General features: G+C 39.0%; 1 protein-coding gene across 8 annotated transcripts in view; it reads right to left on the reverse strand.

Moving 5' to 3' along the window:
• Positions 1-13,771, reverse strand: part of TCF12 (transcription factor 12) — a 145,955-nt gene that overhangs the window by 16,001 nt on the left and 116,183 nt on the right. For all 8 annotated transcript variants that reach the window (XM_015872430.2, XM_015872428.2, XM_015872429.2 and 5 more), the window contains 6 exons: positions 12,594-12,699; positions 11,321-11,460; positions 10,872-11,016; positions 9,212-9,276; positions 5,263-5,341; positions 619-692 (listed from right to left, as the gene is read on the reverse strand). In XM_015872430.2, coding sequence (XP_015727916.1) covers positions 619-692; positions 5,263-5,341; positions 9,212-9,276; positions 10,872-11,016; positions 11,321-11,460; positions 12,594-12,699 — 609 coding nt within the window. The remainder of the gene's footprint in view (positions 1-618; positions 693-5,262; positions 5,342-9,211; positions 9,277-10,871; positions 11,017-11,320; positions 11,461-12,593; positions 12,700-13,771) is intronic.

Below are 13,771 nucleotides of genomic sequence, written 5' to 3' on the forward strand. Positions count from 1 at the left end.
GAAATAGGCACAAGTATTCAAAACCCTTCTCAATGTTCCCTCAGAAGTTTCCCCGTTCCCTCCCAACGCTGCATCAGAGATTTAAGGAGTCAGTAACTTAAAGCTTGTGCTGAAGCTACAAATCCACTTTAAGTTCACGAGAAATTATTTTGTTTTTCTGTAAAATGTTCCACTAATTAATAAATGAACATTACCAAATAAGCAATAATAAAATCTATTAATACTTTAATGACAGGGTAATGAAAACAAGCCCAAGGGATTACCATTTCAAGGAGAGAGGGGGAAGGACAAGTAAACGTGAAGGCATGAAGTCTTTATCTGTTCTGCAGACTGAACTTTAGATAAGAATTAGCCGTGGATTTGTGAAAAGGTACCAGAATCTCATAACAGTGCTTTAGCACCAGCTGTCCTCAGCACAGAAGCCTGATGCCCAAGGAACAGATGGTGAAAGACACACCCTGCACGTCTTATATTGTTCAACTGAACAGGCCATTTGTTAGCAAAGAATTCATTTGTAATGCTATCCTACTGTTCCCGTTAATGATATGCAGGATTTACACAAAAACAAGCCTTCAACTCGTAAGTAAAAAGTAGTATGCTGCTTTCAACAGCTCTTACCAGGGAGTGTAGAGAGTTTTCATAGTTTGGAGATGAGGGGGCTTGTCCTCCACTCCTAGACCACTGACTGGCACCTGTCAAAATTGTCTAGGTTAGCTCGCAGATTTATGCAGCATAAGCAGGAAACAGATGCTATACTTCTTAACATAATTAAAACCAACATATTCTGCATAAAGGTAAGCCAACATATGGGTTTACAAAGGAGGACAAATTCCTTCATTCTGTCTCACTGAGGGATAATTTTTGTATCCTGACATCTGTAGGGTGAGATGCATTACGGATGACAAAGCAGTGACAGCTTCAGATTACTTCAACAATACAAAAATTAACCCAACAGTTACACACAGTACCTGAAATTCCTGCCCCGAGTTAAGTCTGCATTAAAAACAGCCCGTTTCCTTTTCCTTCAGGTTACCTTCAGTGTGCGTAAACGTGTCTTAAACAGCACGGCAGAAGTGTACATCAAAAACATTTAAAGAAATCCAATGGATGCTGAATTAATGGTAACCAAAAAGTTATTTTTACAGGACACCTCCCTATTACAGAAGAAATCTTAAAGTAGGACCTAAAAGCTTTTTCTGCCTTGTCTATTAGGAGCACTTTTATTTATCCATTCAAAAAAATAATAAAAATAAAAATAAATAAAATCAGATCGCAGCGTGTTCCAAGTTTGGAAGAGTTTCCATTTATTTCAGATATACTCATGGTAAACTGGAATAGATTTCATTTCAGTTCAAGAATCACTCACCATACAGCAAATCCACTTAGATCCACGTTAGCTATGTACTGCAAAGGCAGTACATACCAATTCTAATCTGAATAAATGGACTTAATTGCTATGTAAAATTTAGAAGTAACGAGATGTGAAATGCAATAACTAATAAAGCAGTACTTTTAAAACAAAGACCGAAGTTGTACAGCATGCATTTTTCTCAACAACAATGCATCTTTTATAAAGATACTACATGAAATTCTGTGTCCATTAGAGACAGCTTCCTTTCAGCCATACAAATGTAATAATAAAGCAATTACATTAATAAATTATGGACATACAATCCAAAGCAGCTCATTAAAGGAAGAGCCTGTGGGCTTGTTCTTTCAATAACAGCCAGAGCTCTACGTCTGGAAAACTGGGAAAGGTTTAATAACATTACAGTTCCTTTGTTCAGAGAGCTGCAAGCAGTTACCTTCTACAGACAGGGTTTTATTTAAGAAAAGGACTATAGCTTTCACGGCCATTAAAATATCCAAGTATTTCCTTGCTAACTGAAAAAAAAATCAGAATAAAACATCTCCAGTTTCACAGCAGCTCAGAGCTCCTCTAACTGTGCTCTGTTTCTCTTTTAAAATACCACGATATCAGAGAGGAAGGTTATCATGACAAATTTTCACACTGGAACTCCGAGTCTGGACCTGCAGTTCCCCTCTGCGTTACTGCCAGGAATAATGCCTAGAGCTGAAGTTGTTTTTGCAAAGTATTGCTGAGACAGCTCTAGAATGCGTGCACTTGTTTTAATGTTTGAATTTTTGTTTGATCCAAATTTCATTTCTAGAGACGAGACCATAATTAAGGCCTTAGTAAGAGCTTGCTACTATCAGGACTGAGCGTGCTACATCCTACAGCAAAGCACCAGCTGAATATTGAGCAGAGAGGCAAAGCGTTAAGAAAACACATAACCCAATGCTCGCACAACCAGTTTGATCCTGTTTTTGAATGGAAAACGGTGTTGCTTCCTTAAAGAAAGCCCAGAACAAAACTACGGGAGGGAGCTCTCAAAAAGAAAACCAAACCAAGGCAAAAACCCGTTCTCCTCTCAACCAAACACCCCAACTGGAACCTGCAGTGTTTAACAGCACCTCTAGTAACGCTAGAGCGCTTTGGAAGCACTGCGCGTTCTGCTCCCATGTCTGCAGGTTGCCAGATGGCACTGATTTCCTGCTTCCCTCATTCCACTCCCCCTCAGAGAAGTTTGCGCATGAAATCCACCAATTATGTTAAAAAGCATCCTGGCACCACAAGCCCTGCAATTAACAACTGCAGCTTTTAGTGCAGCACCAACACAGCAGCATGAAAAAACAAATAAGCCGGGCAAGTGCTGGGATTTACAGGGGTCATCGGCAGTAATCATGGTAGTATTGTTCCTCCCTCTGAATCTCCCCAGCACTAATCCCCGTGCTCCCCTTTCAAACCAAACACACACCCCAGACAGCCAAGGGCTCCTCCAGCATCCTCAGAACTGCACAACCATTCTGATGGCGCTGAGCCTGACAGGAGGATTCGTAAAGCACTGCGGCTCCCACTGATCAATTCTGTACGTAGATTTCATGTACATGCATGCAGTCATTAGAAGTATGCAATAAGTAAGACGTACAATTAGAAATGAAGTGAGGGTACTGAAGGGTTTTCATCACGTTGTCTTCAAAACTTCTGCTTTTATTAAAAAATTGGTAACCCTATATGCAAAGAACTCAGCAACAAAACCATTTAATACTCCATCTTGGCCACGTGCACTTTAGTGCCTCATGGAGTTACTTCATCTCTACTTCACAACAGAGGGATAGGAGAACTGTGCCCTACTCCAAGCCCAAGCAGTAAGAAGCCTAGGGAAACAAAGACCTACCTGCCACATTGGGAAAAAGATCATCGTGGCTAAAATGCTTTAAAATACATTATTTTAGTCTACCTAATACATTTGTTTTTATCTGCAGTAACTTCTTGGGTCAGGACAGAAAATGGCTACCAGGAGTATAAATAACAATAAATAGAGTAGTAATTACTTTACATTGTGCCTGACTGTATTCTTAGTGACTCATCTGGGAATAAAGATAAAAGTCCAGATTCATAAATGAAGGTAATTAACTACTGGAGCAATTTACCAAAGGCTTGATAAATTCTGTATCACTGAAATTAAAGGGGGAAGGCAGAAGGGGGGAACGTGGATAATTGTAAAGCAGATGCTAAGTCTGTGGTTGAGTAGGACTTCAGCATTATCTGCTTCTATCAACTGCTTTCTGAGTCACCAGAACCTGGAATAAAGAATGTAAATCAAAGCACAAATGGAGGAGTTTTACACTTAGCAGACATTCCCACAAAGGCGTTAATGGAAAAATCCAAATTTTAGAGACCTGAAACCTTCATTCCAAACCCAGCTCTTTCCTGCTCAGCAAATGTAGGTGTGGTATCTCATCAGGAAACTTAAAGTGGCATCTTCCAAACTGTAAATACTCTGAAATGTCAGAACATTTTTCCTCAGCCACAGAGCTGTTTTCAGAATTTGCTTTCATGTTACGAAAGACAAGAGTAAGAATTTCCTGGTCTGGCCTGCCTTTTCAGCAAGACGTGGCTACACAAGACCCTTTTGTCAACTGTAATCACTAAATCAAAACCTCCATTAATCCCATAATTACTCAATTTATCATGGATTTTTCATTTACAGAAAAAACGCCCAGAACAGCTGTTCAGGTATGCCATATCAGATACTCCCTAATCCATTAAGTCCATAGATAACCCAAACAGTGATCATTAAACACTGGTGACGTATGGATGATTCACATTTTCTGAGTGACATTAAATACACAGACAGGCAAATTCACATCCATATGTGTATGTCTGGACTTCACGTGCAGTAACTTGACTGACTGACTCACCTAGATTACATTACCCATGTTTTCAGCTAAACACATTCTGTACATCTCTCACTAGAAGCTCATGTTATTAAAAAACAAAAGGAAACAAAGCAACTGTGGCAAAAAACGTGACCATCAGCTAGGAATACGCAGGGGTATTTTAAGCGACTGAGAATGGGAAATGTTTTACAAACTTTAAATAATTCAGCAAACTGCACTAGAGGAAAGAACAGGGTTAAAGTTACATCATCTTGCTTGTAATTCTAGTTCTTTGTTAAACAACAAATTTAAGTCAATGGAGCTTTCACAGTCCTCTCTGTACAGAGAACAGCTGTTCAACTTTTACTAGACAGCTGAGGCCACAGTATCTGTGAAAGCTGCACTACCCACTAATAGCTGTAGGCAGCTGCCCACAGTTCATCTCCACACTGGAATGCTTCTTCCCACATTCACACCAGTAACACACAAAGCACAGGTGACAGAGGTGCCTGTAATACACAGCATTTATTCTGAAAGAATGCCAGAAATTCTTCTCCCATAGAATGAAAGCATTCATGAAAGATATGAATGAAAAGCTACCCTGTGTAAAAAATGATCTCATAAACTACTGTATTTTCATTAGAGGGAACAAACACCTGCTGTGTGTGTCGCTGAACACTGCCACAGAGTTTCTACATATAGCTTAAAACAACAAATACACAAATCACTCTCGCTTCCTTCTCTGCAACAGCACAGATCTGCACAGACATTTTTATAGCTGATTTAGTAGTAGTATATGGTTAACCGATGTTTTCTAAGATCACTTTAGTAGAACTAATTTTCCATGTCAATTGTCAGGATTTAAGTGAATGCTCATAAAGTATTTACAAATCTGGATTTATAAAGCTAGGCTTAGTGCAATGGAAAAACAAACAAAATATAGAATTAACCACATAGGGAAGCTACTGCTGCTCCCACTGTGATTCCAAGGAGGTTGCTTAGAACAACAAACAAGGTACTTGCAAACAGTATGTATACCTGTAAGAGGCGATGGCGATCCAACTGGTGTTGACGGATTTGATGGAAAACTACTGCTGGTATGATCAGGAGAATAAATCTAACAACAGACAAGAAGTTTGTATATCAATACATATCATAATACAATGTAAAAGAGCTACAAGGATTTCTTTACATGCTTTTTAATTGACACTCCTGATGCTGGCTTGACAAAAAATAAAAATAAAAAAAATCCAAAAAAACCCCAAACCACAGTTCTGCTTTTTACACTTTAGACTGTCCAGAGAACTTTCTTTTTAAGGTAGTTGTCAAAAATAATCACAGCCTGTATTTGGCAGTTACACAAATACAACCATCTTCCTCCTACTTTAACAGCAGGAGCTTCAGGTTTGTTTTTTTTTAATCAATGAAGGTGAACAATACATGCAAACCATATGTAACAGTACATAGAAAATCAAATCATTTCAGAAAAACATAGAGGAATAACAACTTCCCGGTCTTTGTGAGAGAAAAGCTTTTATAAGTCAATGTATTAACTTCTAAAAATTCATTCATAACATAAAATTGGGAGAAAGCATTCAGCTCTCATTACTGTCCATACCTCCCAACATAAAACCATGTGGAATTGTTGCTTTTAATACATACTGCAGCACATTCAATTTTTCTTATTTTTGTATCAGTTGCTCCCTTAAGATAAGAAATCTCCACTTGCAATAAGTTAATTCTTGCTATTAACGTAATAAAATGTCCCCATAAAAACTGAAGATATAATACCCAAAGCTCTAATGAGAACTTAAAATTTCAAGTTTCTTCAGGAAGTCATTTTGCAAAAGGAATTGAACAGACTCAGAAGCTGGCTACGGACTGCAGAACATATTCTGTACAGGTCATCAGTTCAAACCTGTTTTACTTGAGCAGAGACCAGGATTCGTTAGTCATCAGACAGCAGTTAGGAAAATCTTCCCTGGCAGAGTGGTTGATGTCTCTTCACACAGACAATGACATTTCAGCATTGAGCTGACAACTGAGACTCGGTGAAGCTGCATATTCTGTTTTGTGAACTGACAAAAGCAAGACCCAATAAACCAGACGCCCCTTCCTGGCCTGTCATACTTTCACATTAGGAAAGACTCTCACCTTCCTAGCAGAAACACCTCATCCCTTTCACACATGCTACATAAAACATTCTGAGAAGAACAAACAACATCGCTACAAAATAAATCCACTCGGCATCAGTACGAGAACTGCAAGGATCTCCACAGACAGATTAGACACTGAATTATAAAATTCTGTCAGGATAAAGGAGCTTCAGCTCTCTTTGAAACTGACTGTTCTCCAGCACTTCACCTGCTTATTTTATTTCACCGTATTTTCTAAGAAGGAAAAACAACAGTAGCAGCAGAAAGAGCCGCAAACAAACCACGAAGCCAGAACTCATCCTGCATGCATCCCTGGCTGCTCTGCTGTTAAATGACCAATGATGAACAACCCTGACACCTTCTGCCAGGCTTAAACGGTAACATGCCTCATTTTACTGCAACAAATGAGACTCCTCCTCCTATCAGTCATGGTCCATTCCGATCAGCAGGGTGCCAATATGCCAGGGCCTAATGAAAAGGCTCTCAGACAAAAGCCGCACAATTGAGAGCCGGCAGAGCCAAACCTCGGAGCTGTTAGTCCAATTTTTTAAACACTACAGTGTACATTTCAGTTAGGCTTTGTTATGCTAATGTTATTGAGTCTAAAGCAACAAAGAAACTTAATTCATGAATTACTTTTAGAAGTCAACTTCCCTACATTTTCTCTCCTTTTGTGAGGGGACCAGTGGCTATTTAACTACCAGACCGTACAAAGGCCTTTACCCCAGTTCTGAGGTAGGAATCAAAACATAAGTTATCACAAAGAGGTCTGATATAATCAGCAAAGTTAAACAGCCCTCCTGTTTGATCTCCTCTAAATTAAAGACCAAGTGTTTTGATTTGGCATTAGGCGATGAAATAAACCAGATGTTTCTCCTGCCATATAACCCTCCGTGGGCACAATCTTAAAGGGTTATTGTCTGGCAAATGTTCAGGGAAACACATTAGAAATGGCACGAATACCCAGATTTTCTTTTCTTTCTATCTATACTAGTTCATTATCCAAACTAATGCATAATCCACAGGGCTTTGGGAACTTTGTGTAAATACTTTCATGTACAATTCTCTTTCTTGCCTACCCTGAGATTAAGACCACAATTATCCAGGCTTAAACCTAAAATAAAAGAACCTTTGCAAATGTATTATCTGGCCTTACATGTTTAATCACATACTATTCTGTATGGTCTTTAATACCTAAACTGAAGAACAAATGTCGTATCCTCTGATGTTTCGCACATGAAAGGCCTATTGTGAGATGTACATCAACAGAATTCTGCAACTGGAAATTCCTCCCAACAGTTGGAGCGGTAGCGTTTAAAACCCTGACAGAAAGGCAGACCGGGCCTTCTGAAAAAAAAAAACACCCAGAGAGCTGCTGTACTTATCACAACTTTGTCCACGCAGACAACTCTCCACAGCCGTCTCCCCATCAGAACTCAGCACTAACTTCCGCAGCAAGGCAGCACTCGCTGCAGGGCCCAGCCGTGCCCTCGCTGAGCCCGGCGCTGCTGCCCCACTGCACGCCCGCAGCGCTGGGTGCGTGCAGCTCGGGGAGCAGATGGAGGAGGCGAGGGATTTCGAGTGTGCAGACTATGGCATGTGCTGATAGAGCAGATGGAATGCATCACCATCAGCTACGACAGAAATGATTTATGGAATGACCTGGCTGCTCCTGCCAAGCAGCAACATGGGATGACAGAAACAAGTTTCTATGACAACCAAAGCCCACCCACCAGTTAGATTAAACACTTCTGCCCCGACTTCCACTCCCAATATACTTAGAATTTTTCTCTAAGCATCAGCCTCATCTTCCCAGCTAGTGACTTAGGCAAAAACACCTGAGGATCTTTCAAACAGAAAAAATAGACAAGAATACAGTGATAATAATAATAAAAGAGTAATAGAAAACATCACCAAGTCCCCCAGGTCTCGCTGGACAGCACGTCAAACTTAGAACAGAAATCTGGTAGGGCTGCAGAACAACAGATATCCTGAAACATTCGTGGAGTATGCAAGCATTGCTATTCCTAGCACTGACCTAATGTCAGTTCTTTTCTAACAGGTCCCAACCAGACAAAAAGGAGAGTGTTAACTGCCTGCTGTACTTGTGAATTGTTATCTGCTTGCTGAATCCCCAAAAGCAACAGGGACAACATTATCCTCCCCAAAGCCAGAAGGTCAGAGTTCTCCTACCCAATATGGACATTACAAACGTTATCAGATCTGGTAATCTTTTAACATATGACCCTTTGAAGGAAGCAGAGTAATAGGATCTGTGCAACTATGCACATTTGCATTTACTGATATAACTTGAGAGAAACAGAATGTAACCCAGGAATGATCTTTCGGGGCTGCACAGTAGTCATTTATATCTAAAGAATCAGTCTGTCTACTTGCTAAGCACAAGTAGTAGTACAAGGTACTTCCCCATGAACAGGACAGCATTCAAAAACCTCAGTTTTACACAGCCACTGAGAACACATTTTGAAACTTAAGGCAAGACCTGTAAGTCTTGTAAGTAAGATTAAAAATATGACTAACTAGAATGCTAGAAAAGAATTAAAACCTACATTCTTTATGATTATCATTTACTTTGTATAAATAACTTCATTTTTCAGGTGCTCAAAAATGTAGGACAAACACAGTTCAAAAAAGTCAAAACAAGTCTTCTGCAAATGAGAGCATCCTTTTCCACTTGTCTTTTTGCGGACATTTGTAGAGTATCTTCACAAGTGAAATCCCAATTTGATATTAACAAATAAACAAAGATAAATAAAGGAAGCAACGGTCAAAATGCATCATTGAGACCCGAGTATTTAATTTCTACTCACAGATGCCAAAGCCTTCCCAAGCGCATCGCCTGTCTGTGAGCCTCCAGCACCATTTCCTCTGTTTCCTGCAAGGTGAAAAGTAAACCCAATTCTTATTTTTAAACCTAAGATCTTCTTTCCTTTTCAAGATTTTATTCACCACCGAACAGCTGAGCAACCACTGGTTAAATGGCTATTCTGAAGAAGACACTGTCAATAGAATCGGCTCTAGTTATACTTAGAAATTTCATTAAAACTATTAGATTTAAATTTAGATGTTCTCCTCTTAAATAAAACTTAAAAGATCAACAAGTAGTTAGAAAAAAATGACTGAAGTTGTTGTGTCGGATCACAAACTAATGAAATGTGACAAACTATTATCACTGAAGCACTGCACGTTTCATTAACTCTAAAAGCTGAATGCCCTGAACAGCCCCTTGTACATCTCCTTGTTCCCCTGTTCTAGTTCCTCACGCTGTATTCATTTTATTTTAGAAAATCCCTGAAAAGCTCTGAACCATCGAGCTTTCCGTCACTGTCTTTGCTGTCATACTGCATGCGAGCATCTTAGTGTGCCCTTTTGCTCCAAACACCAAACCAAGAGGAAGCCTGGAGACCTGCCCATCAGAAGCACAAAAAGGACCTGAATTCTTTAAAGCATCTCACTTACTGGATAAAACAGACTTTTTAAAACAATATCTTCTTTCCACAATTTATCAGCTTCTAGTGGCAAAAACCTTACTGTGAGTGAGAACCATTCAAGCCTGAAATCCTAATCACCCGTCTCGAATCTTCTATTTTCGTGGCATTTTACAAGCAGATTCATTAACTGAATTCTGTGGAAGATGTGAGTTTAAAACATATTCCTGAATCAAAGCCAAGTGTCACTGCTTCTTTAAAAGGAAGGCATGTGCAAATCACATCAAACTGAAAACGGTCATCTATAACCATTTAATTTCTGTGTCTGTATCTAAAGAGATGTAGTGCATCATTACATTTATGACCTTCAGAAGAAGGGAATGTAAAAAAGAGTCAACCTATCAATACAGGAAGCACTTATTTAATCTGTGCGCTGATCAACGGTTGATCAAAAGGATGACAAAGGAAACTGATCAGACCGTGTCGTATTTGTCAAAGATGGACATGGAACAGATTGTGTTATATTTTGTGGTTTCTAGGAAAGCATGGAAGAGGCTAAAAAAACAGCCACCATAGTGTCTACTCAGTCAGCTCCAAATCAGTTACGGGAGAAATTTTCCATACAGTTCATGAAGCTCCCGAAGACCAAAGCAGCAGCCTGTCTCTGACTTTCTCCAGAACAACAGATGGGGAATATAGGAACTCTAAAAACTGTAACACCAGACCTACTTACATGAATGTGCACCTATAGAAAACTGTAGAGGGATAGCTGCTAATAAATAAATGCAATTTCTTAAGCATAGTGACCTCAGAAGTAAGCAAACCACTCAGTTGGTTGCAAAACAATGTGCCTCACCTCTGCAGAAGGTGCTGAGCAGAGCAAAAATGTCACAGTGGTTTGATATCGCTGATCTATTAGCACACTATAAATTAGATCTTAATAATTTTTGTACATGGTGCAGCCTAAATTTCATTTCCTTGTAAATAAAAAAAAAAAAGAAAAAAAACAAACAAAAAAACCCACAAAAAATAATCATTTTACCCAGAATATTGTCTGATCCATTGACAGGTGGAGTGTGTGAGGCAGCTACGTAAGGTGAACTGCTGGTACTGCCACGATGGAAGCTAGACATCGGAGGAAGACTGGCATTTATATCCGTAGGCGAGACTGAATGCGGGGGATAGCTCTAAGAAGAAGAAAAAAGGACATAGGACATTAGATAGTCTTTAAATAAATGTCAATATTTTAAGGTACTGAATGTACAGCATCAACTCTTTACTAAAGAAAACCCTTTATCCATCCTCTGAAAGGATCAGTATACATAGTTCTTTATTTACACAGAAGATAGAAAATAAAAAACCATTTGACACAGTAAGTTTGTGATTTCTGACATGTGTTGTTTTTAACTGGCATACATGAGCAGCGAACAAGAAACCTGTAAAAGAGATTCCCCATACACAGGCACAACATCAATCCATGCTGAAACGTACCAAACGGTCGTGTGCGTGCAGGCTGCCATAACTGCCCGACTGGGACATGTGGGAAGAGGAGCCTCCCAGCATTCCACCGTAGCCAGGCTGGCTCATGCCATTGGATGAACTCCAGAGGTCAGAAGAGTTATGGGTCCCATCTTCAACGTAACGTATATTTAATAATAAAGAAAAAAAAAAAAAAAAGAAGAACATTTCATGAAGAAGAATACTGAATTCTGCTTTCTTTTACAGATTTATTTAAAAAGAATATATGGTTCAGCTGCTCAACAGCAAGGAAACGGTGCCCAATTTACACTGAGTCTCCTGTGTTCCTGTCACCATGCTGCTGCTGTATTTATTAAAGAAAAAAAAAAAGAGGCTGTAGAGCTGAAATGCAATCCGACCACAGCTGAGAAAATACCAAGTACTTCTGCTAATTACACAGACCTTCAGCAAGGCCAGATTTATATCAAGAGTGTTGATAAAAATTCCAGACTACAGAAATAATAAAAAAAGGGAGTGGAAGGGAAAGAAGTTTGGCTAAGGAGTACTCATCATAAACATATAGTAAAAAAGAAAAAAGTCTATTAATCTACAATGAGCAATTTATAGTCTAAAATACCTTACTACCATAAAAATATGAAAACATTTAATAATGGTAAATTTAAGCAACTGAAATAACTATGTTACATAAGCCTTAAACCCAAGCATATCAATTCAGCTTTCCTTCTGTAGTACAAACTGAAGTGCTTTGTAAATTCCCATACTTAGAGGCTATGCTTTCAATACGCTCCAAAACCTCAGACTGCAGCATGAACTACTTGTATGACGTGAGGCCATGGAAATGAATTCTGCTCTCGTTTTGTTCTATTCAAAACTCCTTATTTTTGGCATGCTGGCTATACAAGCATTTAAGAATCTGGACTGTTAGTTGACATTGCACAGTCAAATTCCAGAACAGTCAAGAAGCCCTCACCTCATTTTTCTCTATCACTCCAGTGTGCTGCTCTGAAGCCCCTACAAATCAAAGGATGAGGGATTCTGTCCATCTGGCCTGGTGTATAATCCCCTTAAATTTCAGTCAGCAATTAATGTCAGGAGAAAAACTTTAAATCAACAGACAGCTCCCTTCATCTAACTGTTTAAAAAGTATATGCAGCACAACCTTAAGATCTAGAACAACATGTCACTTTAAGCTTGCCCACTGGTTCCACATAATGATGACTAACTTCAAATTCCTGCACGGGGAACAAGTTGTATCCACCCAGTTAGAAAAGTATTTTTCACTAACCTTGCATAAAGAAAGTGCTAGCAAACATACTGCTCGGTGGCTTAGGAGACGGGTAACTTGGAGATTCTCTGCTGAATTCATCAGAACTCGGAGATGGTGCATACACCTAAATATTGGACAGTAATAAAAGCATGTTAGTAATGTTTGGGAGTCATGCATAAAGAAAGCCTGAACAGCATACAGATACAGACACAGAAAACCAAATAAAAAAAGAACAGTATAGCAAGCTGCAGCGTTTGTTGCCCTTGTTTTATTTGCTTTTTAGCAAGTTGCCACAGTACAGTGGAGCTACAGTAGAATGATCCCAACAACACACTTTCTGGTGTGCCAACTCAGCCAGGTGGCCTGATAAAAGCTTGAATGCTGATTTTGCTTTCTAAGTGCACAACTCGTACAGACTTGTTGCTCAAGACTGAAAAAAAAAGCAGCAAGATAAAACAACTGGGCCCCAAACAAATTTTATTTTAAAACAATTGTATGCCTGTTTGAATACTTAACTAGCTGGCACCCCAACAATCAGAATGAAAAAGAACATCCAGTGACAAATGGAAGGACTTCAATGCAACCGTTTTATCATCCATTCAGAAACTTGCACGCCTCTGTGAAGTTATCAAAAATAAACGTAGCGCAAGTCTTGTGGGATAATCTTCTAACTGCTACATCAACAAGTTGTGTTTTTCTCCTCATGCTGGGCTGGCATTAAAGAAAGGCAGCAATGTGCTTTTGTCAGTGTAACAGCAACCTGGAATGACCATTCTCAACTTGCAAAAAAACAATTTCCTTAAGGTAAAAATTGTATGAAGCCAAATAAACATAATAATTAGAAGGACTTCACTATAGTGACTCTGGAAAAATAATTATATATATACTTACATACACACATATATGTGTAATATATATTTAATTCCAAACAAGAAAGCCAATACTGGGTCTTTAAGAACTCTGCCCATAATGTAACTGCGCTATTTCTTCAATAACAGTCTCTGATCAACACACGGAATACTACAACATGACTAACATACACTGAAAAAACTAATAGCACGGTGAAGAACATCAAAGTGCAACACTGAAAACAAAGCCTGTTTTTGCTATTAAGTGAAAAAAGCTATTTTTATTTTGAAATTGTTCGCCTCACTTGTATATTCACATCGCTTCAGATAAAACAAACACATGGCGAA

Source organism: Coturnix japonica, chromosome 10 (assembly GCF_001577835.2).
Source record: "Coturnix japonica isolate 7356 chromosome 10, Coturnix japonica 2.1, whole genome shotgun sequence".
In the NCBI taxonomy this organism is placed as follows: domain Eukaryota; kingdom Metazoa; phylum Chordata; class Aves; order Galliformes; family Phasianidae; genus Coturnix; species Coturnix japonica.